The following is a 27,232-nucleotide window of genomic DNA, read 5'->3' as shown; positions in this document are numbered from 1 at the left end:
CAGAAACCGGTTTTCTCTGGGGATGTCTCATTTCTGGGACAGAGGCCTTTGTAGGAGGCAGAGGGGAGAAAAATGGAGGTTACTGTGTCCCAAATCATTGGATCTTCTTGTGCCAGCACCTCTCCAGGGACAGCTGTGAGGGGAGGTTGCAGAGCCTGTGACTATCAGGCCAGTTAATGTGTGTCAGGGGACAGAGGCTGGCAGAAAAAAACCCTGCCGTGGGATACTGGCGGTGAGGCCAGAAGACTACTCTGGACGTTCAAGGGACTGGAAAGGGAGGCCTGGACTCTGGAAGAAGAGGCTGGACACACTCTCGCAAATCTAAATTATATTCTGTTCCTTAGTTGGTCCATATAACATCCCACCCATCTAGATTGGGGCTGCCTCGGTGTGAGAACCTGGCTCCACTGAGGAACAAAGTGAATGGAGAAAAATAAAGTAAGTCTTCTATTCCATAGGAGCCGTGTGGGTTTGAACAGGGCTCCTCTCTGAGCCTCGGTTTTCTCATCTGTGAAACAGGCCTCCTAACTCGCAGGGTGATGGGAGGTTCACAGGTGCGATGTAAGTGAAAGCACATCACAAACGTGTGTCAGTTTTATGGCCAATGTCTCGGGGGTAGGAGCGACGCCCAGGCCTGTCAGTGCGGCCCGCCCCCCCCCCCTCCCCCCCCGGGAACTGAGCTGGGAGGAGGGGATTCGGCGCTGTCGGGCTGGGGCGCTGCGGGAGCAGCGGCCTCGAACCACAAATTTGCGCTGTCCGCGAGAGATCAGAAGCCGCCCGCAAAGTGGAACCCGGAAGAATGAGGGAGGACCGCAGTCTCGGGGAACCGGAGTCCCCTCTCCAACTCCGCCGGGACAGAAGCTTCCGGCGCCCCGGCCGCCGCCTGCCCTCGGGGCACTCGCTCCCCCGGAGGTGTCCTCCCTGGGGGCTGAGAGAGCGCATTCTCTCGTGTCCTACTCATTAAGTAATTATCCCCAATGAGGGCCCAGTCCTGGAGCTTGTTAAAGGATTTCCACCTGGATTTCAAAGTGATAATTAGCGGGGAACGGAGAGGGGAGAGAAGTGGGAAGGAGACACCCGCCGCGCCCCAAGGCCCCCAGTCCGCATTTGCCGGGCGAAGAACCTCCCCATCCCCGTTTGACCCCTAGTGCTGCATTTTGGTCTCTTGATAGGGGAGGGGTCTGTCCGGTTGGATGTTTAGGACTCTAGGGGCAGAGATGTTTTTATTTCGTTTTGTTTTTGAATTGGGGTCCAGGCTGAGTTTAGGGGTCTCTGCATCCCTCCCAGGGCAGAGAGAGACTCCTGTCCTGGCAGATACCACAAGCTGAGTCACCACCTGCTCAGACAACTAAAATCCAGGCGTCTTCCTCCTTTTCTCGAGGGCTCTCCAGCCCCTTCCGGAACCCAGGTGTCCCTCTACCTCCTTTCTCCAGGGGCCTAAATCTGGGTCCCTCTGGCACCTGGCATGCCCGCTCTCTGAGAGTCAAGCTTCAATCTTGCCCTTAGCAGAGTGGGTTTCTGGTGGGAGATTCAGTAATAAGGGCCTTCCCAGCCCAGCCAGGGCCAGATAGTTCAATGACATCAGTGTCAGGGTTGGGATTACTGACCATGATAGGTTTCCAGCTTTCAGCAAATGGGGATGCCCAAAGGAACAGATAGTGAGTGACCTGTGGCCCCACTGTTTGATTCTGGATGGAGTTACGTTTAGGAGCCTGGCAGCAAAGTGGGGCATCTTTTCTGTTAGTGATGATGCCATCTTCCTCTGGTAAGAGAGCCAAGGCTGCATGGGTGATGGGAAGTTTCTGTTGGGACTGACATGGGCACAGAATGGTTTTGGAGGAGGGCTGGTGTCCTAACATAAATAGGGGGCATAGCAGATACTCACGGAGTTGGGCTTAATGAATTAGGGTGTTGTTTATTCTGTATAGCACCTACCTTGTGACAACTCTTGTTAAATTATTTAATTTTAATTTTCCTATCTTTGTGTCTCAGGTGAGAACTATGTCTTATACTTCTTTATATCTTCAACAGAGTATATAATAGGTGCTTTAAAATACTTGCTTTTTAATTGACAGGTTTTTCTACTCATTTTGCCACCATGCGAATAAACCCGGCCTGCACTAAGGCTGGCTCTTATCTAAACCCAGAAAGGAGGCATTTTTGGAGCAATAGAAATTCAGCCTCCCCTTTCTTGACCCTCCATAGATTGCCAGTCCTGCCCTCCATCTCCTCCGGCTCCTCCTCTTCTGTAAGGTCTCAGCCGGAGCCAGGAACACCAGTCAGAACTTTCTCCCAATAGATAGTCTAATAACTATTATGCCCTTTATAAACATGTTATACTTTATTATAAAAAAGATCAGTAGAAGGAAACTATTATCATCATTCTTCTTTTCTCCTCTGCCCAATCAGTAGTAAGGTGAAATGGCCATAAGAAGAGAGAGAGAAAATGTAGAAAACACATAGATGAAATGACTACAAGGAGGAAAATTGGAATCTGGGGTGAAGGTGGGAGGGGAGAGTATGGGAATGGTAGAGAAGGTGGGTAACTTTTACGACATAAAGCCACAGCTGACTTTTGGTGGAAGAGACAGGAAAATAAATGCTGAGACACCATCAGGGAAAGTCTGGGATGGAGATCAGTGGGTGAGACTGCTGGCCAAACAAAAATCCCCTCCTTGTGTGTCCACCCACAACCCAGCAAGCCAAACCAACAGGGTGTCCGCTGTAGACGTTTAGGAAAACTAAGGGATTTGGGAGGAAGAGGGATCAACCATGTGGATGAGAGAGATTTGTGATTTCTTCTGAATTTTTTTTTCTCCAGGGCATGGAGAGAGTGGAGAAGGAAATAAATTCTTTTTTCTTCTTGGATCCGTTTTTTTTGTTTGTTTTGTTTTTTTGGTTTTTTTATTAAGAAAATGGGGCGGAAGCAAGGGTCCTGAGAACTCAGAGATGAGCCTGTTTACATGCAAACTCTTAAATAATAGTGAATGGAAATAACAATGCTGTCCTGAAACCCAGAGACTCTGCCCTCAGTCTCTCCCTTTCCCCGTAATCCCCACTCACAAGTCAGTCTGGGGCATTGCCTTCTAAGGCTCCTGTCCTTTCTTTAGGACTCAGTGCAGTTCTGCATTGGTCCCCCAACATGTCCATCAAACACCTTTTCGTTCTCAGACCATCACATTCTACAGAGAATGTCTGCTTGTATTATTCATTCTTTGTTCTTTGACCCCTAAACTTACACCCTCCTTGCTTATCACTTCGTTCGCCAACCAGTTTCAATGAAGAACAGAGGAAGGGTTAATACTGGTAACCATCAGTATTCTCTGCCCTTCCTGTAGTCCAGGAAATAGAAATTGTGAGTCCAGTTCCTCATCCAGGAAAGGGGCAGAGCATGGAAGAGCCAGGGCTGGGCTCCTATTCCAAGATCACCGTGGGGAAGGGATCTGGCCCATGCCAAGATTCTGCTGCTCCATCAGGTAGACTGGGTAGGAATTGGGGCCACCCTCATCCTCTGGGTCATTGTCCTGGGTGTTCTGGGTTAGTGTGCGGCGTGTCCGAATCATATAGGAGACCTGTGATTGGGATGAGAAAGGAGGAATGAGAACCATCTGCGATTTGTTTTTCTCAACACTCACCTCAGGTCTTCATTCTATTTTCAAGATTTCATCTTGATGTTTATTCCAGCTCTAGATCCGATACAATAAGTCCCAGTTCCCTCCTCTACCATATTCTCCTTGTCCTTATACCTCCTATTCTCATACCCCAGACTCTCCATTCCCGACACTTTCTCTTTCACGCCCTTTCATTCTCAGCCACAGCCTTCTCTCCAGTTCCAGCTTTTTACCTCCTGTGTATTTATTGTCTTTCTCCTCAGTTTTCACCAAAACTCTTCCTCTATTACTGTTCCTCCCACTTCTGCCATGTCTCTTTTCCTAGACTCATTATTCCCTGTAACTCTGACCCTTAATGTGTCCCCAATTCCCTATCCCATAGGTTGATTTCCATGGGGCACATCTGTCCCTTACCAAGAAGACCAGGCCAAGGAACACCAGGAGGAGAATCACAGCCACCAGGACCACAACAACTATGGCCCATGCAGGGAATGAATCATTCTCCCCAATCTGTCCAGCGTGGATACCTTTCTGTGAGTCATCTTTATTGAGGTATGGATGGCTCTCATTGCCTGGGGCTTCTAATGTGATAGCACTCAACTTCATTCTATGTGTAATGAGGGTGAAAGAACCAGTGGGCACCTGATGAGTAACCTCAGTTTTATTTAGATGAGAAGAGGTAGTAGTGAGAGATTTGTCTCCTGCGACCTTGACTGAAGGTTTTATAGTCTTTGTGACTGCTGCTGTTTTTTCTGGGTTTTCTGTGGACTTTACTGGGGCTTTTATGGTCTCAGTGGTCAGTGTGGTGTTCCTCGGGTTTTCTGTAGGCTTTTCTGGGACTGATGTGTTTTTCTCTTTGGTGGATCTGGTCTTCTCTGAGTATAGTGTAGGCTTTCCTGAGGCTCTTGTGGTTTTCTCTGTGGTTGACATGGTCTTTTCTGGGTGTTCTGTAGACTTTTTTGTGACTTGTGTCATCTTCTCATGGGCCAATGTGGTCCTTTCTCCATGTTCTATAGGCTCTGCTGGGGCTGGTGTGATCACATTGGCTGATGTAGTCCATTCTCTATGTTCTGTAGACTCTGCTGCAGATGAGGTGATCTTGTCATTGGGCGATGTGGTCCTTTCTCCATGTTCTGTAGGCTCTGCTACAGATGGTGTGATCTTCTCATTGGCCAACGTAGTTTTTGCTCCATGTTCTGTAGGCCCTTCTGGGGATACTGTGATCTTCTCATTGGCCAATGTAGTCTTCTCTCCATATTCTGTAGGCTCTACTGGGGATGGTGTGGTGCTCTCAATGGCCGATGGGGTCATTTCTTCATGTTCTGTAGGCTCTGCTGGAGATGGTATGGTCTTCTCATTGGCTGATGGTGTCCTTTCTCCATGTTCTGTAGGCTTTGCTGGGGATAGTGTGGTGTTCTCATTGGCAAATGGGGTCATTTCTTCATGTTCTGTAGGCTCTGCTGGGGATGGTGTGGTGTTCTCATTGGCTGTCCTTCCTCTATTTTCTGTAGGCTCTTCTGGGAATGATGTGGTCTTCTCATTGGCAGATGGGGTCCTTTGTCCATTTTCTGTAGGCTCTACTGGGGATGGTGTGGTGTTCTCATTGGCTGTCCTTCCTCTATTTTCTGTAGGCTTTGCTGGGGATGATGTGGTCTTCTCATTGGCAAATGGGGTCATTTCTTCATGTTCTGTAGGCTCTGCTGGGGATGGTGTGGTGTTCTCATTGGCTGTCCTTCCTCTATTTTCTGTAGGCTCTTCTGGGAATGATGTGGTCTTCTCATTGGCAAATGGGGTCCTTTGTCCATTTTCTGTAGGCTCTGCTGGGGATGGTATGGTTTTCTCGTTGGCTGTCCTTTCTCCATGTTCTGTAGGCTCTGCTGGGGATGGTGTGGTGTTCCCATTGGCTGTCCTTTCTCCATGTTCTGTAGGCTCTGCTGGGGATGGTGTGGTGTTCTCATTGGCTGTCCTTCCTCTATTTTCTGTAGGCTCTTCTGGGAATGATGTGGTCTTCTCATTGGCAAATGGGGTCCTTTGTCCATTTTCTGTAGGCTCTGCTGGGGATGGTATGGTTTTCTCGTTGGCTGTCCTTTCTCCATGTTCTGTAGGCTCTGCTGGGGATCGTGTGGTGTTCCCATTGGCTGTCCTTTCTCCATGTTCTGTAGGCTTTGCTAGAGATTGTGTCTCATTGGCTGATATGGTCTCGTGTATGTTTTTTGTAGTTTTTGTCAGGAGCTTATCTGAGGCAACTGTTGTTCTGTAATCTTCAGTTTTTTCTGACTCTTCTGGGGTTCCTGTAGTCTTGTATGTTGTTTTTGAGGCTGCTGTGACTTTTTCTGAAAAAGATGTGTTTTTTTGCTTGGTCTGTGAATTGCCTGAGTTGTGGAAGGAAGTTGTAGTCTTATGTGAGGTGGTACTTTTATTATCCAAAGTACTCATGGACTTTTCCAAAGATCTTCCAGTTTCATCTGGTTTTCTTGTTGCTGTTGATTTGCCTGTTGTGGACTTATGACAATTTATTTTGCTCTTGGGTGCTGGTGTTATATGTTGTTTTTCAGAGGATTCTTTATGTGCGGTAGTGGAGTAAGCAGGATCAACAGAGTGCTGATTCCGGATCGTTGGGTCTTTCCCTTGATTGCTGGAGTTTTCTTCAGAAGAGGGAGGAGCCTCATGATTGTCTGTAGAGCTTTTGTGCTCTGTAGTTCTGGAGTTGTCTATAGGCTTGTCAGTTGGCTTAGAAGGGCGTGTGGTGGTGCAGTGGCGTTTTCGCTCATGGATTTCTGTAGATTTAGGGAGCTCTGGAGGTCTTTGTCCTGAATGAACAGTGTGATCCAAAGGGATACTATAAACAAGGCCTGGAGTGAGGGGAAATATGTGATCAGATGTTGAGAGTTCCCCAGTTTTCTGATATTCTTGGAATGCAGTAGCACCTGTGGAGGGAGAGAGGCAAATAAGAAACTTCCCCATGATCTTCTCCAACTCCCGCCTCCCACCTCCTTCTCTAGGGGATCTCTTTGCTCCCCACAGTATGACTCCCCAGTCAGTCTCCTTTGAATACTATGATATCTATTCCCCATTCTCACCTCCAGCCTCTGGGCTCAGGCTGTGCCTTCAGCAAGCCTGCCACCTCATCCCCTTCCACATCTCCTCAACTCTCCATCTCAAGGCCTTCTGGCTTTAGGGCATCTTTTCTGATCTGCCTAAACAGATTAAATCCAGCTTCATTTCAGTGCTTGAAAAGGTCTTTATTCATCATTCTGTCCTGTTACCTTCAACTTCACGTTACAGTTGTTTGTGTGCCTGCCGACCTCCACTCCCTGCTACGCCTATCCAATGATAAGGTTTTGAGGGCATATATGGACCAGCATTTTACTGTGCAGGTGCCCCTTTAGGGTCTGTAACTTATGGAATGGAGTCTCCTTTCCATGGCATAGCTGAGAAGACCAGAAATAAACATTAGACTCTCCACCTTTCCATAACATTCTAACACCATCCCAAATGTAACAGTGTGAGAAATTGAGGTAAGACCTCTGGCAGAACTTCCCATAGGGATTAGCAGGTAGACACAGGTTGTGAGTGAGAGATGTATAAGAAGAATGGAGGATGAGTAGAGGAAGGGGATGGGAAGTTTTCATTTCGGAGATAAAGTTGGATGAGGAGAATGGATGAGATGACCCAACCCTTATGGTCACCCCACTGGGTCCCCCTCTTCACACATTTAAAGCCAACTGGGGATAGATGAAGGGGGCCATCTTGAAAGGAAAAGAGATCTGCTTGGGGGTCCTGACAGGAGTAAACGAGGCAACTAGCTTGTGGGAGGGACTGACTATGTTTAAGGACAGGGTGTGAGAGAAAACGCCCCTATCAGTGGACAGATGCACGCCTTAATTCCATGGAAAAACAACCTGATGGAGACAGAGGAGAGGTCTCTGATACCTAGCCAAAAGAGTGAAGGCCAAGAGATCACCAAAGAGTGAAAGAGATAGTGTCGTTACATAACTGAGGTTTCCAGTCCCTATTAGCTTAAGGCGGCAACCAGAACCTGGACCTATTCCCAATCACAAGAAACCACAGTCCACCTGCCTGCTGATGGGCAGAATCAGCCTGGGGAGCTCAGTCCTTGAAAGAAATATGGGCGGGACAAGAAGGGTGTGAGGTTAATAGAGAAGCCCAAGTCTCTGAAAGGAATTGCGAGTGAGGGGAGAGAAGGGGGCTGAATGATCAGGCCAGCACTCTGCTCTCCCAATGCCATTACATGATCTCCTTGGCAGCAATACCAGTAATAGCTATTGTTTATTGGACACCTTCCCCAGCCCTGGGACGTGGCTGGTGGCCTCACAGACATTCTCTTTCTGGATTCTCTTCTATGGTGATTGGTCTCCCAATGCTCCACAGGGCTCTTTAGAAGCGGTCAAGTTCCCCTATTTTACATCTGAGAAATTTACATTTCACGGAGGAAAAGTGACCTGGACATAGTCCCACAACAATAGCAACGGGCAACCTTCCTGGAGCTCTACAACGAGAGAGGCAGGTTCTACAAGTGAGGGCGTACGTTAACTTACTTACGTTTCACAAGAACCTGTTGAGGTTGAGAACTACTTCCTATTCTCCCAGTTGTATAGATGAAGAAACAAGGTTCTGAGTGGTTAAGTCATCTTCTCAAGGACACCCAGGAAGTAAGAGGTCGAGACAGAATCTGAACATGCATCTGGGCTCCTGGGCCCAGTTCATTGCTGGTGAAGACCACAGTGCACAGCCAATAGGTCAGCCCAGTCTTTTAAAGAAGGAAGGACATTGACATGTGTGGACTCCCTGAAAGGTGCTGTTCATATATTTGTTTATTTAATCAAATAATTATGAACCTGTGAAGTGAGGATGGTGATCTCACTGTTTTACAGGTGGGGAAAGGAGATGCAAAGAGGTTAAGTAATTGGCAAAATTAGACTTTTCACTGTGCCCCAGAGGCTTTTAAACATGATAAGGGATGAATGACTATCTATCGAGTGAATAAATGAGCTGGCAGCAATGCAAAGGGCAATTTCCACTGGCCTTAAAGAATCAGAGGACAGGTTTGGCATCCAGGCTCAGTCCCTCAACAGTTTTGCGTTCTTGCTCAGGTCACTTAAGTGCTCTGAAGCTCCATGTTCTCAACTGTAAATAACCATGATGCTGACTGCACCAGCTGAACGTGAGGGTTAAAGGAAGTATGGACCATGGCAGACTCTGGAGCACAGAAGCTGTTTAAATGTTTGTTGAATCCACATTGTAGTCTCTGAAATAATCTCATGCCTTGTCCTGTCCTTCTCCTGGTTGTAAGGGGAGCCTGAGCAGTAGCCCTACCCTCCTGCCTGCCCCATCCACCTCTCACCTGCTGTGGCCACCCTCTTGAAAACAGCAGCCTCTGCATTCCTGGGCCACTTTCTGATCATCACTTTCTGATATGTGATAAATACAATTAAATTTCCACTATGGCAAGGGTTTTGTTTTTGTTTGTTTTTTTGTTTTTTGAGATGGAGTCTCACTCTGTCGCCAAGGCTGGAGTGCAGTGGTGTGATCTGGGTTCATTTCAACCTCCACCTCCCAGGTTCAAGTGATTTTCCTGCTTCAGCCTCCTAAGTAGCTGGGACTACAGGCATGTGCCACCACGCCCAGCTAATTTTTTGTATTTTTAGTAGAGATGGGGTTTCACTGTGTTAGCTAGGATGGTCTCGATCTCCTGACCTCATGATCTGCCCACCTCAGCCTCCCAAAGTTCTGGGATTACAGGCATGAGCCATCGCGTCCGGCCAGGGTTGTTGTCGTTGTTGTTGTTGTTGTTGTTGTTGTTGTTGTTTTTGAGACAGAGTCTTACTCTGCACCAGGCTGGAGTGCAGTGGTATGGTCACAGCTCACTGCAGCCCTGACCTCCTGGGCTCAAGCAATCCCCCCGCCTCAGCCCCCTGTCAGCTGGGACTACAAATGTGAGCCACTATGCCCCTCTCCCCCTTTTTTTTTTAAGACACAGGGTCTCACTATGTTGGCCAGGCTGGTCTCAAACTATGGTCCTCAGTGATCCTCTTGTCTCAGCCTCCTAAAGTATTAGGATTATAGGCATGAGCCACTGCGCCTGGCCTGGCCTGCCCTGGCAGGGATTTTTATTTGTTTTGTTTGTCACTGTCTCCAGCCTAGAACAGTATCTGGTCCATAGGAGGCACTTTGTAAATATTTGTTGAATAATGAATGAAAGAACAAGACTGATGAAAATTCCTTAGAAGCCTTGCCAACAACGTTTCATAATGCACATTAAGTAGAAACCAAATGTATTTGTGACCTCCGCAGGCTGGAACACCAAGGGGCAACTTCCGCTGTTAAGTAATTGAGCTCTGAGATGAAAAGATGTTGAAAGGCGGCCTCTGGCCCACCAATTCTGGGATACCAGTTCTCATTAAACCACAGGATCACAGTCCATAACTAGACTCAGATAACAAGATTTTAGAATTTTAGATCTGCATCAAACAGTTGTGGAACCATAGATTGTAAAAAGCTGAGGTAAAGCTCAAGGGATTCCTTGGTCCTGACACAGCCAAGAGGCAAATCAGTGTAAACCCCCAGGACAAAAGAAGCATCTCTTCCCCAGACGATCTACTTTTGGTAGTGACTTACTTCCCTAGGAAGTTTTCAGCAGGAGATATTCATTCCACATACAACCATCGTAGCCTGAAAAGAACTGTTTTGGTCATTGAAGAATAGGCAGGAGGTGCAGAAGAGAAAATCCAACTTTAGCACAAGACATTGTGGATGGATGTTCAGTCGGGATAAAAGAATAAGAACAAATCCCACAACATCAAAACAATGCACAGTGCCAAAGGTCCCTGCCATCTGCTTCGTTCACTCATTTGAAAGGGAGGACATCAGCTGGGCACAATGGCTCGCACCTGTAATCCCAGCACTTGGGGAGGCCAATGTGGGCAGATCACCTGAGGTCAGGAGTTCGAGACCAGCCTGGCCAACATGGCAAAACCCCATCTCTACTAAAAATATGAAAACTAGCCGGGCATGGTGGCAGCAGCCTGTAATCCCAGCTACTCAGGAGACTGAGGCAGGAGAATCAGTTGAACCTGGGAGGCGGAGGTTGCAGTGAGCCAAGATCATGCCACTGCACTCCAACGTGGGCCACAGAGTGAGAGTCTGTCAAAAGAAGAAAGAAAGAGAAGGAAGGAAGGAAGGAAGGAAGGAAGGAAAGGAGGAAAGAAGAAAAAAGAAAGAAAAGGAAGGAAGGGAGGGAGGAAGGGAGGAAAGAAGAAAAAAGAGAGAAAGAAAGAAAGAAAGAAGAAGGAAGGAAGGGAAAGAAAGAAAGGAAGAAGAGAGAGGGAGGGAAAGAGAAAAAGGGAAGGAAGGAAAGGAAGGGAGGGAGGGAGGGAGGAAGAGAGAACATCTTACTAAGCAACTCATGCCTTGGAGTCTCTGTCAGAGCACGCTCTCCCAAAAGAGTATCTCTAGTGTTTCCTGGTATCCTTACCCCCATAAATGGCATGCTCCATTTGCAATAATGTGGGTAAATGCTTGTTAAAATATCTATACAGTATTAGTTCAATAAGTGGCTTAAAACACAGACATAGAAAAAGAAAACTGGTGGGCACAGTTGCTCACACCTATAATCCCAGCACTTAGGGAGGCTGAGGCAGAAGGACCAGTCTGGGCAACATAGCGAGACCTGTCTCTACAAAAACAAAAAAAAAAAAGGAAAGCTAAAGGAGAGATATAATCAAATGATTGCCTGGGGACTAGGGAGTATACAGAGAGATTTTATTTTTCTTTCTGATTTTTTCTATTTTCCATTTTCTACAATGAGCATACATTATTTGTTACAGAAATTAAATCAAATAGCATTTGTTATAGGAAAATGTTCTTGTTAGATTCTTCCAAGGACCCTAGTCCCAATTCCCATCTCCTGACTCACCTGTGCTCCCTCAGGTGAGTTCATCTGGACTGCACCTGTGCCTCCCTCTGATGATTTAATCTAAACTGCACCTGTGCCTCCCTCTGATGATTTAATCTAGACTGCACCTGTGCCTCCCTCTGATGATTTAATCTAAACTGCATCTGTGCCTCCCTCTGATTATTTAAGCTAGACTGCACCTGTGCTCCCCCTGATGATTTAATCTAGACTGTACCCGTGGTTCTGTGACTGCATGATGCAGACTCTGGGGTTCCAGGATCTAGTTATCTGTCTGCGTGTTGACTGGTCCTGTGGACAAATGTCAGGGCCCCCTCACCAGAATGGTAGACTAAAGGGCTTCATCCATCCCAGTTGTCCCTCTTCCCATCCTGCCCAGGCCTTTCTCTCTGCTGGGCACAGCCATGGACTAGCCCTGATTCACACTCCAGTTCCACCCGACCTCATCACAACCCAAGCCCAGCCTCAAGCCATCCCCACCTGTCACCTACTCGCTCTTGTCTTCAAAATCTGCAGAATGGGAGCAGCCAGCTCCCCTTGTCCTCCCCACCCCTCCCTCCATCCCGCCCTGCCACGCCTATCTCCTCTCCGAGACCACGCCCACATGGCCCCATTGGAATCTCAGGAATTCAGATCTCTGCCCTGAAGCAAATCTCAGAGCTACTGTGTATGGAGTGGATTCCCTTCCGCCCCCTGCAGGTTCCTCTTCCTTAAGCTGCAAGATGGAAGGAGGAGAGAGCAGCCGGCGGACAATCCGCCTGAGGGGAAGCGGAAGGAAAGGCAGGCGAGATGGGGCCAGGAGGTGTTGGGCAGCTCTGGTGCCTCTGTCTCCAGACCCTCAAGGTAGGGGAGACAGACATCAAGTCAGGGCACAGACAGGACGCACTGCTGATATCTTTCAGAGGCAGCTCAAAGATTCCTCAGTTCCCGCCATTCACCACCCACCTGCCCCTGCCTCCACCCCTGGCCGCAACCTGCCTGTGCTCAGGGAAGGGGCACTGCCTCTAACATCACCCTCTGTCTGCACTACTGGAAGGAGAAGGTGCTGCCTGCCTGCCCTGCCCCCAGTACTGCTTGGAGGAGACTTCCAGACTCACGACTGTCCCAGCCCTGGTTCCAGATCATCAGCGCCGTTACTGTGGATGGCTCTGTCCTTAGATGACTGTCCAGTGGGTAGACAGTGTCTCTGAATCTGCTGCTGTACATCTGCCTTGTGGAGACCCTCCTCCAAATTGCCCAGGCCCTCTACAGCGCCCCTGTGTTTAGCATCTCTGCTCCCTGGGTTCAGTTGCAGTCCGTTTCTTGACTAAGTGAACTAATTTCACAATTTCATCTTATCTTTAGGGTTTGTTTTGTTCGTCAAACTTGTCCATACTCATTTTCTCTCAAAGCCCTGAGATGTTTTCCAACTGTAAGACAAGGACAGAGCCTTTGATGCACACTTTTCTGAGTTGCCATGTGGATTAAATGAGTAAACGTGGATGAAGTCCCTAGAGCAACACCTGGTGCCGTGCAAATGCTCTGTAGGCAACAAATATTGGTATGGCCGGGCAGCAGCATCCAGCCCATTTTACAGATGGTGTGGAAGGCCAGAGTAGCCAAATGGGTCAGAGTCAGGACTGGAAACTAGGTCTGCACAAAACAGAGCTCTCAAGAGAGAAGTTCCACCTGTCCCCCAGGGCTGGGGGCAGTGGAGGTGGAATCTCTGCTTACCTCCCTCTAGCTGTGAGATATGGCGCCAAATCACTCTGAGTCCACTCTCCTCAACTATAAGGTGGGATATTATTAGCCACCTCAGGGGATGCTGAGATGAGATGAGTCTCTGGGCACGGCAGCTTACGCTTGTAATACTAGCACTTTGGGAGGCTGAGGCAGGCAAATCACTTGAGGCCAAGCATTTGAGACCAGCCTGGCCAACATGATGAAATCCTGTCTACTAAAAATACAAAAAATTAGCCAGGCATGGTGGCAGGCGCCTGTAATCCCAGTTACCCAGGAGGCTGAGGCAGGAGAATCTCTTGAACCAGGGAGGTGGAAGCTGCAGTGAGCCAAGATTGCGCCACTGCACTCCAGCCTAGGCGACAGAGCGAGACTCCATCTCAAAAAAAAAAAAAAAAAAAGAAGAAGAAGAAGAAGAAAGAAATCACCATGAGCAGCTGTGAATTCCATGCACGGAGCTGGAGTTGGTGTTCAACGACTATCAGGTGCCTACCCCCACCACACAGGGCTGCCACCCTCTACAGTGTCGTTATGCAAAGTTGAAACCCCCTCTGGATGGGCGCAGCCCTGTGAGCCATGTTTTAAAGAGCAGAGCACAGGCTGGATTTCATCTCCTACTACATGTCCCTTAGCCAGCAAACTTGAGCAGAGAACACTCTAGACAACTGTCTGTAGCAGCCCTGTGCCCGCTCCCTTCATTCCTTTCTATTTGTTGTCCAACTCTATGAGCACTAAGAAACAAGCTGTTTCTATCTTCTGTACCCGCTGTGGGCATCTTACCTGCCTCCCAAGAAGCTAGAAGGAAGAGGAGGCAGCACTGGAGGCCAAAGGTGGAGCAGAGGCTGTGGACCGTCTGGGCCATGTCGGAGCTGGGTGGCTGCGTGGGGACCATGGGCTGCGGACCCCTCACCTTATATGGAGCCAATCTTGACGTCATGGGGGCTGGGGCTCCTCAGGACTAAGTCTTAAACAAATGGAGCCACCCCAACCCACAGGGGAGCCCTGATAAGAGGAGACCGCAGCTGCTGCGTCATGGAGCCAGGCACGTGGGTGCCTGCTGAGGGGTGGGATCTGGGGGCAGGGCAGAGGAACCAGAAAGGAGCAGACACCTGAGCCAGTCCCAGTAGAGAGAAGTAAGGGTGGTGCCTCCAGGGCTCTGAGGAATTGGGGAGCAGATGGCCCTTTCTAGAAGGACTGAACTCTGGCTGGGAGCAGGACGGGGTGGGGTTCACATTCTGATCTGTGTCCAGCTTCACATGCACCCTCCTACCTCTCCCGCGTCAGCCCAGCTTCCACACCCCTTATTCACACATGGTCATTCTTGCCACCTTGGGCGGAGCTGTCCACGAGGATCAGGTGAAAGAGCAAAGGCGAGATAAAGCCCTCGAATGACCGTCGCTGCAGAGACAGGTGCTTCGTGATGTTCAGTGGTCATACAACAATGTGTGGAGAGTGCAGACGGAGTGACAGAGACAAGACACAGAACCACAGGGACAGATGTCACACCCCTCACCAGGGACACAGGTCAGGCCACCCAGAGGGACCAAGGCCAAGATCTTTGACCAAGAGATGCTCGACATACAGGGGCTTCTGCTTTCACTCTACCTCTTCCCTCCCACCTCAGCTCAGTGGCTGTCTCTTTGCCTCGAAGTCCCCATTCACTCCTATACAGAAATGCAGACATCTCATTTTTAGGAGCATCCCGGAGCTCCCCCTTCCCTTCCTCAGTTCCTGCCTAACGCAAGCATTAGCTCAGAGACTCACTTGTCTCCCCAGTGACAGTGCCTGGGGCTGGAGTAGGGGAGGACAGACTCCCTGGGACTCTAGCACAGATAAGTCACAACCCCTTTCTGCCCACTGTGGGTCTCCATGGATGGAAAGTAGGCACCTTGGATCCCTGCTGTGTCGTCAGAGCCTGGGACAGTGTCTGGCACACAGTAGGCAATCAATAAATGTTTCCACTCCACCTGGACGGAGTGGAAGCCAGGGCCAGAGGATGCCTTTCTGAGGGAAGTGGGGGCAGGCAAAGGCCGTAGAGAAGTCCAGGACTTGAGGGCAGGAGGCCAGGCCCTCAGGGCATTTGGGCTCATGAGAGGACTAGAGAACTGGACACGTGGGTTCCTCTCCTTACTTGGTGTGACTTATCCCTAAGCCCTGGGCAGGGCTGGAATAGGTGGGAAGAGGAGGCCAACTGCTTATCAATGTGATTCATGGGAGATTAATGAGGCTCCATGGAGTCAGGCCAAAGACTGACTACTCAGAACTGGGCAGCCTGCCTCCCAGGCAATGTATCCTGCAGGATGGAGAAACTAAGGCAGAGACAGGCTGTCCTCTGCAACTCCATGTGGACTCGGCTGACTGACAGTCCCCCTTTTCACTGGGGACTGAATGCTCTTTAGCTGGGAAAGGACCCCTTCCCCATCCTTTCCCCAGGGACCCAAGCCTCTAGGACAGTGGTTCTGTACAGGGAGGAGCAATTTTGCCCACACCAAAGAACATTTGGAAATTTCTGGAGACATTTTTGTCACAATTTGGAGTGGTATGCTACTGGCATCTAGGGGGTAGAGGCCAGAGATGCTATGGGACATCCTGTAATGCCCGGAGCAGTCTCCACAACAAAGAATTACCCAGCCCAGGACACCAATTGTGCTGAAGTTGAGGGTCTCTGCTTTAGAATAAGCATTAACCAGGGTTTGTGAATGAACACCCCCTTCCCTTCTCTCTTAGCTACAACTCCACCCCAAGGACGCTGGTGTCTGGGGTGGAGAAACCTGGAGGTAGGTGGAGGCCCAAAACAGTCTCTTACAGTCAGTCCATGTTGCTTCGTCTGAGCTGGAGGCTGAGAGACCAGTCACAAAACAGCCCTGCCAACTACCAATGTTTGGGCATTTCTATGTACTGAAGAATGTACTAAGCACCTCACCTATGAGTCATCACCTGTCACCCCTCACTTTACAGATGAGGATAAATGAGCTTCGGATCAGGGAATGACTTGCCCTTGTAAGTGGCAGAGACCGGGCTTGGCCCTTCTGGGCCCGCATGACACAAAAGCCCATGCATTTGGGCAAACCCGCAGCATCTGCAAGACAAGTGGAGGAAGTGCCATTTTATTTAGCAGTAACTTGTTCACCACCCTCCTGGAGAGGACTGAGGGGGCAGCACAGAGGACGGTTCTGCACCTGCCGTGAGGGGAAAGAATCGGAGGGCCCTGGGGGCTCAAGAGCCAGCCTGAGGGGGCTCCCTGTGGAGGAAGGTGAGAAGGGAAGCCATGAGCAGACTGTCCTCAGCTAAAGAGCTTCTCTGATCGTCAGGGAGGAGGGTGGGACTAGGAAGAGAGGGTGAGGAGCAGAGATTCCAGCTGTCCAGACCTGGGCTCCTTGAGGGCTGGAAGGTGCCTGCAGGCCACTTAGCCCTGGTCCTTCCTTCCACCGATGAGAAAACTGTCCTCGGAGAAGCTGGGCACCTTCCCGCAGTCTGCATGGTTGGCGGCAGAGCAGAGAGCAGAATCTCGTGACTGACAGTGGACGACTCCTTACGCTGTGGGTAGAAGAGACCTGGGGGCCAGTGACCCCAGGAATCTACCTGCAGAAAAAGGTTCCGGCTAGGGTGAATGGGATAGGGGAGTCTGGGAATGAGACTATTTGGGAGACGAAGAAGGAAGGCCAAAGGGTAGGCGCTCAGCTGCCCCTGCCCCACCTTTCATTTGACAGAGTAGCGCTGACTGGTGGCCTCCACCTCATGGTGGCAGCTGTAAGGGGTCATGGAGCCACAGTCACACCCCACAGAGAGCCACAGTCACACGGAGCCACAGCCACTCCCTCCGGAACTGGCAGGCCTGTGAGATGAGGGAAGGGTATGACGGGTCAATCAAGGGGCCCGAGAACCTGCTGCTCAGTCCAGCTCTTCCTGTGAACTGCTGCTTCCTCTTGGCAACCCAGGCACTCAGCGTTCCTCTTTGAGCAAAAACAGCAATAACAATGAATAAGGCTGTATATTGAGCACTTACTATAATACATGCCAAGCACCATTAGTGCTCGCTCTGCGTAAGCTTATTTGATCCTCCCAACCACCCTTTGAGATGGATGCCATCATTCTCATTTATCCAGGACTCAATTACCTCATCTGGAAAATGAGGAGTAGTATTTCCTATATCACTGGCTTGCTGTGAACTAAAATATGTACAGCACCTAGCACATAATCAGTGCGATGTAAGTATTAAAGTATTATTATTAATGAAGAATTCGGAGCACAGAGAGGTTAAGTAACTTGCACAAGGATTCAAACCCAAGTGAATGTGGCTCCACAGAGCTGGTCCTTCATTGCCTAGAGCTGAGTTGAGTGCTTCCACGCGCCAGTCAGCCTCCAGCACTCCCCCACCTCTTTCAGTGGCCCCAACGCCCCGTCCCTGCCAGAACAGTGTTTTTCTCAGCCACTGAGACAACGGCTCTCTTTCCCCTCCCTGCAACAAGCCCTGCAAGCTGTCACTCCCCTCCCCAAAGCCCTGTTCTCCTCTGAATCCTGGGGCACCAGGTCCCAGCCCCACTGGCACAGGGATCCCACACATGGGACCACAGCGTTGCTCACCTTCTTGATACCATACATTAGGTTGACAATTGCTGCCACCAAAGTGAGAGTGATCAACACAATGGCCCAGTCTGAGACAGAGTCCTTCTGGGGTTTCAGACCTAGGGCACAAAGACAGGGCCAGTGACTGAGGCAGGTGATGCCTCCAGGTCCCCAGACCCCCACTGCCCTCCGACTTTCCATCTTTCTTTCTGTGACTGATGTCCCTGACTCTGAGACCTCATCTCTCTGGTGTTTTCTCCTATCACCTTGGAAGCAGAATCTCAGCAGGGGTGGGGGTAGGGGTTTAAAGAGCTTTAATCCAAGTCTCAATTGCCTCTTCCCTGTGGACACGTCTGTCAGTCCCAGACTCATCACTGAGGTCCCCACCTCACTGACTTTCTCAGGCCCTATTGTCCGCATCCCTGGGTCTGTGATGCCTCTGCACTGGGAGGGTCCTCAGTAGGCACTCTCTTTCCTCCTAGCCCCAGTTCTCCCCACCACTCCACCCTGATTCTTGTTCTTAAGGGGAACCAGAGCCTGCTCTCCTGTCTTCCTTCCATTCGTTTCTTGCCCTCAGACTTCCTGCGGGGTATTCCTCAAGCTCCCCTTCTAGGAATGAAAGGGAGGGGAGGAGGAAGATGGAGGAAGGAGGGGTGATCTCTGGAGGGAATGCCTCTCGCCCTGGACAGAGAGATTAGATCATGAGGAAGATGAAAACCTTTCGAGAAAGCAGCCAGGTAACAGACATCTGGCAGTTGGTCTGACCAGAGGCCGCCAAAACACCTTTGAGCTACAGACATCCTCAGACAGATTTAAAACACAGTTGAAAGCAGGCGCTATTGACTATCCCTGAACTCCTCCCAAGGAGCCAGGGGTGGCTGCAGGGGAATGAGATCGAATAGGCCCATCAACCTTTTACTGTAATGCCGAGAAGAGTGCCTTAACTGGCGAGGATGTGAGCCCAGGGGACGTGGTGGCCACTCCAGCCATGGTGGCAGTGGAACCCCCTAAGACAGCAACACTCAGTGCTGAAGTCCCAGGCACAGTTGGAGCAGTTCCAGGAGCACTGGAGGAGGCAGGTCCTAAGAGGGCAGAGGGAAAAAACAGAAGAGATTCAAGCAAGAGCAAAGCAGAAGTCACATCAAATGCACCCAAAGACAAGACCCTAGCAAGCTTTTGGAATAAATTGATGAACTGATGTTATGAAAATCAAGACTGAGAATAACCAAGACAGTCTCTTAAAAAAAAAAAAAAAAAAGGGAGAACTTACACTATAATCTCAAGACTTGCTGCAAAGCTGTAGTCCTTAAGCACTGTGGCCCTGGAGTAAGAACTGACCGATAGGCCGGGCGCAGTGGCTCACGCCTGTAATCCCAGCACTTTGGGAGGCCGAGGCAGGTGGATCACCTGACGTCAGGAGTTCGACACCAGCCTGGCCAACATGGTAAAATCCCGTCTCTACTAAAAATACAAAAAAGTTACCTGGGTGTGGTGGCGGGCGCCTGTAATCCCAGCTACTCAGGAGACTGAGGCAGGAGAATTACTTGAACCCAGGAGGCAGAGGTTGCAGTGAGCCGAGATCGCACCATTGCACTCCAGCCTGGGCACCGACAAACCCACACAAATACAGTCACTCAACTTTCAGGACAGGTGCTCACTGTTCAGTGGCGGGGACAGGGGAGGGTCCTTGGAAATAATGGTTCTGGATATTTATAAGGAGAAAAAAATTGAATCTTGACTTCCACCCTACTCTGTACACAGAAATTAATTTGAGATGGATAATAGGCTTAAGTTCGAAAGCTAAAATAATAACGTTTCTGAAGAATGCAGAGGAGAATATTTTCATGACCTTGAAGTAAGCAGAAAGTCTTAGGATACAAAAGGCAGTAATCATGACAGAAAAAGGTGATGAATTGGAAAACAGAAAGAGAGACCCTTGTATAGCCACAAAGGCAAGGGAGCTGCTTCCAGTGAGGTTCTGGGAAACTGCCAGGCTTGCAGGAAGCCCCACCCCAGAGCTACAGACTGAGCTGAAGAGTTCTCCAGAGATGGGTTGAGCAACAGAAATATCACCTGATGATGTGGAGACTGTTCCTGAAGTGCTCCTAGAAACAGTTGGAGCTAAAGGCTGAGGACTGCTGGGAAAACTCCCAGAGGTTGAAGAAGCTGTTGAGACACTCCCAGAGGTGGTGGGGAGACTTCCAGAGATAGTGGGGACAGTTGCAGAGATAGTGAGAAGACTTCCAGAAACAGTGTGAGACTTCCAGAAACCGGGGAGAACTCCAGAGACAGTGGGGAGACTTCCAGAGACAGTGGGGAGACTTCCAGAGACAGAGGGGAGACCTCCAGAGACAGAGAGGAGACCTGGGGATACTGTGTCAGAAGTCCCCATAGGGTCAGCTGAACTGTTGAAAAAAGAAAAACCATAGAAGAGTTGGCCATCCCACTGGGTCCAAAGTTCATGTCCTCCCTCAAGACCTCCTGTCCAGGCCCAAGTGCTCTCTGGCTCCAGACAAGGCCTGCAGGCCCAGGAGCAGTACCAGCACAGTGTCCATGGCGCCAGTTGAAGCATGTTGGCCAGGCCCATCTCCCAGGCTCTTTAAAGGCTCTGGGGCCTATTACGAGTCCTGGGAGAGCCAGGTATGCCAGGGCCTCCATCGACACCAGAATCTCCATCCCTAGGGAGAGGTCACCAAGCTGTCCCAGAGGATTAACCTGTCCCAGCCTGATCCCAGGAAGCACTGGATGAGGGGGAGAGTGAGTAAGAGCCTGCGGGCTCCCCCACCTGGCCCTTGGGCTCTTCCTGGACTAGGGACCTGTCCCCCAGGTCTGAGTCAATCCATAGCCCAGACCATCCTTTAAAAGGGTAGACCCAAATGTCCTATCCCAAGGTCATCCTCTTGTTCCTAGAAGTACAACCATTGGAAGTCAGGACGTATGAGTCCCTCAGGGAAGCAGGATTTGGAAGCTGGGGTTGTAGGGGGACCATGAGGGTCTAGGACTGTGCATTTGACCTTCTGGAAACCTAAGGGTGGGCTGGGAAGGTCAATACCTGAGCCATCTCTCACCTAGATGGCTGCGGCTCACAGAGCTTTCCGTTCCTTTGACAGGGAAGGGGAAAGGGGAGATAAGGGGCACCAAGGAAGATACGTGTCATATTTTGGGACAGTGTGATATGGAAGGTCAGAACCCAGCTCTGGAGCCAGACAGCCCTGAATCCCCAGAAGCTCAGCACGAGGTCTGAGTCCACTGCACTGGCATCCACCACTGCTGAGCTGTGCATTCTCTGGCAAGCCACAGGCCTAAGTCTTAATTTCACCTGTAAACTCAGGGTAATCTAGTACCTACTTCACAGGTGCTTATGAGCTATAAAGGAATACTTAGTGATGAGCCTAGCACATGCCTGTAGAAAGTGTAGGGGAGGCCAGGTGCAGTGGCTCATGCCTGTGATTCCAGCACTCTGGGAGGCCGAGGTGGGTGGATCACCTGAGGTCAGGAGTTGGAGACCAGCCTGGCCAACATGGTGAAACCTCGTCTCTACTAAAAATACAAAAATTAGCCGGGTGTGGTGGTGGGTGCCTGTAATCCTAGCTACCCGGGAGGCTGAGGCAGGAGAAGATCGCACCACTGCACTCCAGCCTAGGTGACAGGGTAAGACCCTGTAAAAAAAAAAAAAAAAAAAAAAAAAAAAAAAGGGAGAGAGGGAGGAAGGGAGGGAGGGAGGGCTCCTACTCTTCTCCAAGGAAAATCTCTCTGCGTTCCCAAATTCTACCTCCTGCTCATTCCTCCTGTGCCTGCTGCTCTTCTCCTCCATACTTTCTTCCCACTGTGGTCTTCCTGTTCTCCTGTGCAAGTCTGGGAGTCACTGGTTGCCTCACTTTACATTTACAGTGCAGACCTCTATCTCTGTTTCCCCATCTTGCTTTTGCTCTCCCACTACCTCTGCCCAGTGCGCTCTCTGCTTTCGTCCCTCTGTGCTCAGTCCCACTGGCTTTGGGGAAGGTGGAGAGGCTGCATAGGGAAGAGGCAGATAGGAAGACGCAGGCCTGTGCCCTTGTGTGTTCAAGCGAGTTTCCATGGCTGGTGTGTCCCTGTGTCTGATAGGTTCTAATCGCTCTGCTACTGGTTGACTGGGTGACCTTAGCAGGTCACTTACCCTCTCTGTGCCTTACTTTCCTAGTTTCTAAAGAGGGTCAGTAACTCCCTCTGCACATCTGTCCTGTGCTTGCCTGTCCCAGCGCTTGCCTGTAGGCGTCTCGGCCGGGAGTAGGTGGGCGTCCTCTTTTCATGGCTGCACAAGGCAAGGGTGGGAGAATGTCTGAGGAAACTCGTGTCTCCACCTGACAATCTAGGATGCGTTAGAGCAAGTAAAACAGAATGTTCAGCAATGGAAGTTCCCATGACCAGATTTCTCATCTAGAAAGCCACCAAGGCTCGGGGAGCAGTGTTCACAGTCCATTATAGACCCAACTCCTTGTTCTACTCCTTCTCCCCTTTTCACTACTGCACTTGACTAGTCTTTAAAAAAAAAAGCTGAGGCAGCAGGACACCTGGGTTCTGGAAGAAACTTGGCTTAATCCACCCCTCCCTTTTGGGCCCACATTCCTGAGTCCTTCGGTGTCAAGAATGATGAAAATTAACTGCAGTTAATAATTAATCTCTAAAGAGCCTTGGGAGGTCCGGGCATGGGTGGGGTCCAGACACCTGCAGGAGGGATGCCTGCCTGGTCCCTGCTTCCCTCTTCATCTCCGTCTGTAGGACCAGCACTCACTCCCTCAAACCTGGAGACACAAGGTAGGGGTGGGACACAGAGTGAAGAGAGGGAATCTCCTTCTCTTTTCCCCAAGAGCACAGTGAATGTCCTCTCCTGGGTCCTCTCTTACTGGGAGAACTGGAAAATTCAGTTGACCAGATTCCCCCTCCCACTTCCCCTCAAACACTTATGCTAAGGCTTGAGTGGGGTGTAGAAAGCAGGCCTGGCAAGGAGAGGCCACTGGGACTTCAGTGTCTCCTCCATCCCAGGAGTGCGGTGGCCACTATGGGGTCTGGGCTGCCCCTTGTCCTCCTCTTGACCCTCCTTGGCAGCTCACATGGAACAGGTGAGGGCTAGAGGGCAGGACTTCTGGGTCCCTGTGGCGTGAAGAGGCCAGAGAAAGGGAGTGGGACTCCATGGTCCCTGAGAGAGACAGAGACACCCCATCCTGAGCTTCCAGGAGGCTCTGGAGGGGCACTGTTGGGGAAGAGGAACTGTGCTGGGGAGCGTGGGCGGGAAGGTACTCCGTCTCCGGGGAATCAGCCCTGACTGCCGGGTCCTAAGCCGTACTTCTGGATCCGCAGGGCCAGGTATGATTTTGCAACTGAAGCTGAAGGAGTCTTTTCTGACGAATTCCTCCTATGAGTCCAGCTTCTTGGAATTGCTTGAAAAGGTAGTTCTTTGGGAGGGGAAAGGATGGGGCTGTGTGTTTGTGAGTCAGTTTGGGCCTCTGCTGGGGTCTGGCTATCTCCGCGGTGGGAATGGAGAGCTCTCTTACATTGCGCCCTTTAACCCTTTGTTCCCAGCTCTGCCTCCTCCTCCATCTCCCTTCAGGGACCAGCGTCACCCTCCACCATGCAAGATCTCAACACCATGTTGTCTGCAACACATGAGAGCCATTGAAGCCTGTGTCCTTCTTGGCCCAGGCTTTTGGGCTGGGGGTGCAGGGGGTGGGCCCTGACCCTGTCTTTCAGCTGCCCCCACCCTCCTGAGTGGCAATAAATAAAATTCAGTATATGCTGAATTCAATAACTTGCTTGACTCTGTGAGTCCCTGAGCACAGAGTTGGCAGGAAGAGGGGGTTGGATGCTCAAGTCTCTGACTGTCCCCCTGCTGAGCAGAGGGTTCCAGGGATGGACACTCTCTCCCTCAACACCAGTGTCACAGGCTTAGAAGGCATCTGGGGAGTTGTTTGGGGACACTCACACACCACACACATATACGCACGCACATGAACACACCCCGAACTGAGATCTTCGGAACACCTGGGAATAAAGAGAAGCAACATTTACTGAAGTCCTGCATTTCTCCTGCGTCCCTATTTCAATGTTTGCAGCAGTCTTGAATGTGGCATACTAGGTATCATTATCCTGTTTTACAGATAAGGAAATTGAAGCTCAGAGAGGGCAAGTCACTCGCCTGAGGTCTAGTAGCAGTGGAGAAGTCAGGCACCAGACAGAGGTCTTGGTTTAAGCAAGATTTTTATTTCATTTCCTTTTGCTTAAGCATTGGGGCTGGGGACTCAAAAACCAAAGAAAGTGACATAGGCAAACACCCCAGGACATGGCTCCCCTGACCCAAGGATCCACACAGGTAATCAGGGTGGGAAGTGGGTGGGCGCTCAGTTGAGAGATGAGGGGTTCAGCTTGTGAGAGGATGCCCAGCCAGGCATAAGTGCTGGGGAGGAGAGGCCAGGTGCAAGCTGAGCCTGTGCTGGCACTTGAGTATGAGGTAACACCAGCCCACAGGTGAATTCCTGGGCATGTTTCTCATCCTCTTGGAGCCTCCATTTCCTCACTCGCAAAATGGGGACAATGATGGTACCTGCTGTAGTGTGACAGGTCCCCTACCTGGTTACTTAAAGGTGTAGGGTGCTGCCTGAATCCTGAAGGCCAGGTGACCAGCCAAGGTCACGCTGCCTGGCCGAGGAGCAGGTGTCCCTGAGAACCCAAACGTCCCGTAGAGTATCTGGGAACCCACCAAGGAAAACAGTCCATTTGCACACACGGTAAGCAAAGAGTCAGAAAATTAGCTTGAAAGCAGCTTCAGGATGGGAGGCAGCACAGATCTCTAAAGCTGTCCGCTGCCATCCAGGAGTGCCTTGTATGTAAGTCCTAAAAACCTCGTCTACTCACCAAGCTGGACTTGTCTGAGTCACTTTTTGGCCTCTCAGCTCCCTCCCAGTTTGGAGGAAGGTGGTTTTTTTTTTTTTTTTTTTTTTTTTTTTTTACACAATTCTGAGTTTTTCTCATTATTCCTGCACCATCAGATTGTGAGGATCACACAGGTAGCTACTTAGGGACATACCACAGCCTGTCTTATGGGTTGTCAGCAGGATAGTAGGGATTGCTGTTAGGATGGAAACCTGGTCCCAACACATATGTCCCAGTCCCCTGGGGTTCAGGGTCCTCATCCTGATTTCTGAGGCAGACACTCCCCACCACCTTCTCAAGATTATCTTGGCCAGGCACGGTGGCTCACGCCTGTAATCCCAGCACTTTGGAAGGCCAAGGCAGGTGGATCACCTGAGGTCAGGAGTTCAAGACCAGCCTGGCCAACATGGTGAAACCCCTCCTGTACTAAAAACACAAAAATTAGCTGGGCATGGTGGCACTCACCTGTAGTTCCAGCTACTCGGGGGAGCTGAGGCAGAATTGCTTGAACCCGGGAGGCGGAGGTTGTAGTGAGCCAACATCACACACTCCAGCCTGGGCTACAGAGCAAGACTCTGTCTCAAAAAAAAAAAAAAATTTGACTTTTCACCAGCTCTCAAAACACAAACTTGTAGCTCAGACTTGAGCGATTGGGGGTACTGATAGGATTGCTCTCTGTCCCCTGTGGTACCTACCCTGCCCACCACACCTACACAACCCTCCATTATCTCCATATGAAATTGGAGACCGACTCCTTTGGAGACAGAAGACGACAAGAGTTCAGTATGGAGTGTCACTGAAGACGAGGGGAGCATAGAAAACGGCAGAGTGGAAACAAACACTTAAAAAATTGGTCTACCTTCCTTCACAACTGTCCTGGGACAATTAGACCCCGAGGAGAAGTAGCAGGGGGTTCCAAAGGAGACTAGTATGTTATGATTTGCCCCTAGCCTGCAGTAGTGAACAGGTGATGCCCATGGGGCAGCTGTGAGGATCCCCAAACAAGTTGGGGGACTGGATATCTGAATGTCCAAGAGGTTGGTAGAGCAGACAGCTAAATGCACCTCAACCTGGTTCCTTCACCTCAGGGCCTGAGATCACCAGGATGTGATTTCCAGATTATTTTTCTCAAAGAATTCTCTCCCAAGGCTCAAAACAGAGCAGTGCAGTGAAGAGTGCTTTGGGGTTCACCAGACCTGGGGGTGACAGAGACTGCTAACTGGCCCCCCCACAACAGCCATCCTCCTCCTTTTGGATAGTAATGTAGATTTCAACTATCAGCATGTGGCTCATTACATTTCCCAGCCTCCCTTGCAACTGTGGCCATGTGATCAGGTTCTGTCCAATAGGATGCAAGTAGAAAAGAGGTGGGCAACTTCCTGGTAGTATCCTTGAAAAGAAAGGAGCTTCCATTTCAGAGGAGGAAAAGCAAAGTTCTTGAAACAGCCTATAAGGTCTTAGATCAGTGCTTTCCAATAGAACTTTCTGTGATGATGGAAATGTTTTATAACTGTGCTGACGAATATAGTAGCCACTGGCCACATGCAACTACCAAAACACTTGAAATATGGCAAGTACGACGAGAAACTGAACGTTTTATTTTATTTAATACTTTAGGTAGCCAAGTGGCTACCATTTTGGACACAAGCCCCAGATTGTCCGCCTTAAGTCTTCCCTACCCCCCACCAATTCCCCACCCTTACCTCTGTTACTCCACCTCCTGCCGTCCTCCCCTTCTCACTCTGCCCCACCACAGTGTCTCCGGGCTACTCTTAGAGCTGTCCGAGTGTGCCTGTATCTCAGTTTTCCTCTGGCCCTTCCCTTTGTCTGGAACGCTCTTCCTACACCTCCTACAAGCCTTTGCTTAAACCTCAACTTTATAGTGAGTTCTGCCCTAGCCCACTATTTAAAAGTACAACCTGCCCCCGCCACACACAAACACATTAGAGTCCCCTTACCTTGTTCTATCCTTTTTTCCTCCCCTGCATTCATGACATTCAAACATAGTATATCGTTCACTTATTTGTATGTTATTTCTGACTGTCCTGCTAGAAGGAAAGTACTGCAAGGGCACAGCATTTTGTTTCATTCACTGATGAATCTAAGTGTCCAGAAAAAGGCAGGTGCTCAAAAAAAAAAAAAAAACAAAACAACAACAAAAAAAAAAAAAACAAAAAAACCCCAGCAAGCTTGTTGAAACAGAGTAAAAAGAAAAAGAGAACGGCCCATCCCCTTCTTTCCCTCCTCCCTCTGGGTGGAAATGCAGACACAGTAATGGGAGCTGGTGCAGACCTTGGACATGAAGTCTGACAATGTATCAGAATGGCAGGAAAATAAGACTGAAGAAGGTGTGGGCCCCCATTACTGCAGATCTCTGCACTAGACGCCCAGCAGAAGAAACATTCCCCTCCTCTAAGCTACCATTATATTTGAAGTTTAGTTACAGCAGCTGGAAAGAGCCTGCACCTAATTTATTGGGATAGGTCCCAGTGGAGAC

The 27,232-nt window shown here is 49.9% G+C and overlaps 2 protein-coding genes across 2 annotated transcripts; one reads left to right on the top strand and one right to left on the bottom strand.

Annotated features, from left to right (window-relative positions):
* Positions 1–2,319: 2,319 nt before the first annotated feature.
* MUCL3 (mucin like 3) lies at positions 2,320–5,396 on the bottom strand. Its single transcript, XM_050788418.1, has 2 exons — positions 4,026–5,396; positions 2,320–3,572 (listed from the first exon to the last, which is right to left on the bottom strand). Exons 1-2 carry the CDS (start codon positions 5,286–5,288, stop codon positions 3,426–3,428), a joined length of 1,410 nt encoding a protein of 469 aa, XP_050644375.1. The 5' UTR covers positions 5,289–5,396; the 3' UTR covers positions 2,320–3,425.
* A 17,396-nt stretch (positions 5,397–22,792) lies between these two features.
* On the top strand, positions 22,793–23,614 carry SFTA2 (surfactant associated 2). The gene is made up of 3 exons (XM_050788563.1): positions 22,793–22,928; positions 23,167–23,255; positions 23,389–23,614. Exons 1-3 carry the CDS (start codon positions 22,868–22,870, stop codon positions 23,473–23,475), a joined length of 237 nt encoding a protein of 78 aa, XP_050644520.1. The 5' UTR covers positions 22,793–22,867; the 3' UTR covers positions 23,476–23,614.
* Positions 23,615–27,232: the final 3,618 nt, after the last annotated feature.

This window comes from Macaca thibetana, chromosome 4 (assembly GCF_024542745.1).
Source record: "Macaca thibetana thibetana isolate TM-01 chromosome 4, ASM2454274v1, whole genome shotgun sequence".
Taxonomy (NCBI): Eukaryota; Metazoa; Chordata; class Mammalia; order Primates; family Cercopithecidae; genus Macaca; species Macaca thibetana.
This window is presented reverse-complemented; position numbering and strand designations above follow the sequence as displayed.

Bases quoted from the DNA above. Each gene is read 5' to 3' on its own strand.
- MUCL3 (XM_050788418.1), bottom strand. From the start codon at position 5,288: ATGACCCCATTTGCCAATGAGAAGACCACATCATCCCCAGCAAAGCCT. The intron at 3,573-4,025 runs GTAAGGGACAGA...TCCCAATCACAG, and splicing joins TCCTTGGCCTGGTCTTCTTG to GTCTCCTATATGATTCGGAC.
- SFTA2 (XM_050788563.1), top strand. From the start codon at position 22,868: ATGGGGTCTGGGCTGCCCCTTGTCCTCCTCTTGACCCTCCTTGGCAGC. The intron at 22,929-23,166 runs GTGAGGGCTAGA...CTGGATCCGCAG, and splicing joins TGGCAGCTCACATGGAACAG to GGCCAGGTATGATTTTGCAA. The intron at 23,256-23,388 runs GTAGTTCTTTGG...CTTTGTTCCCAG, and splicing joins TCTTGGAATTGCTTGAAAAG to CTCTGCCTCCTCCTCCATCT.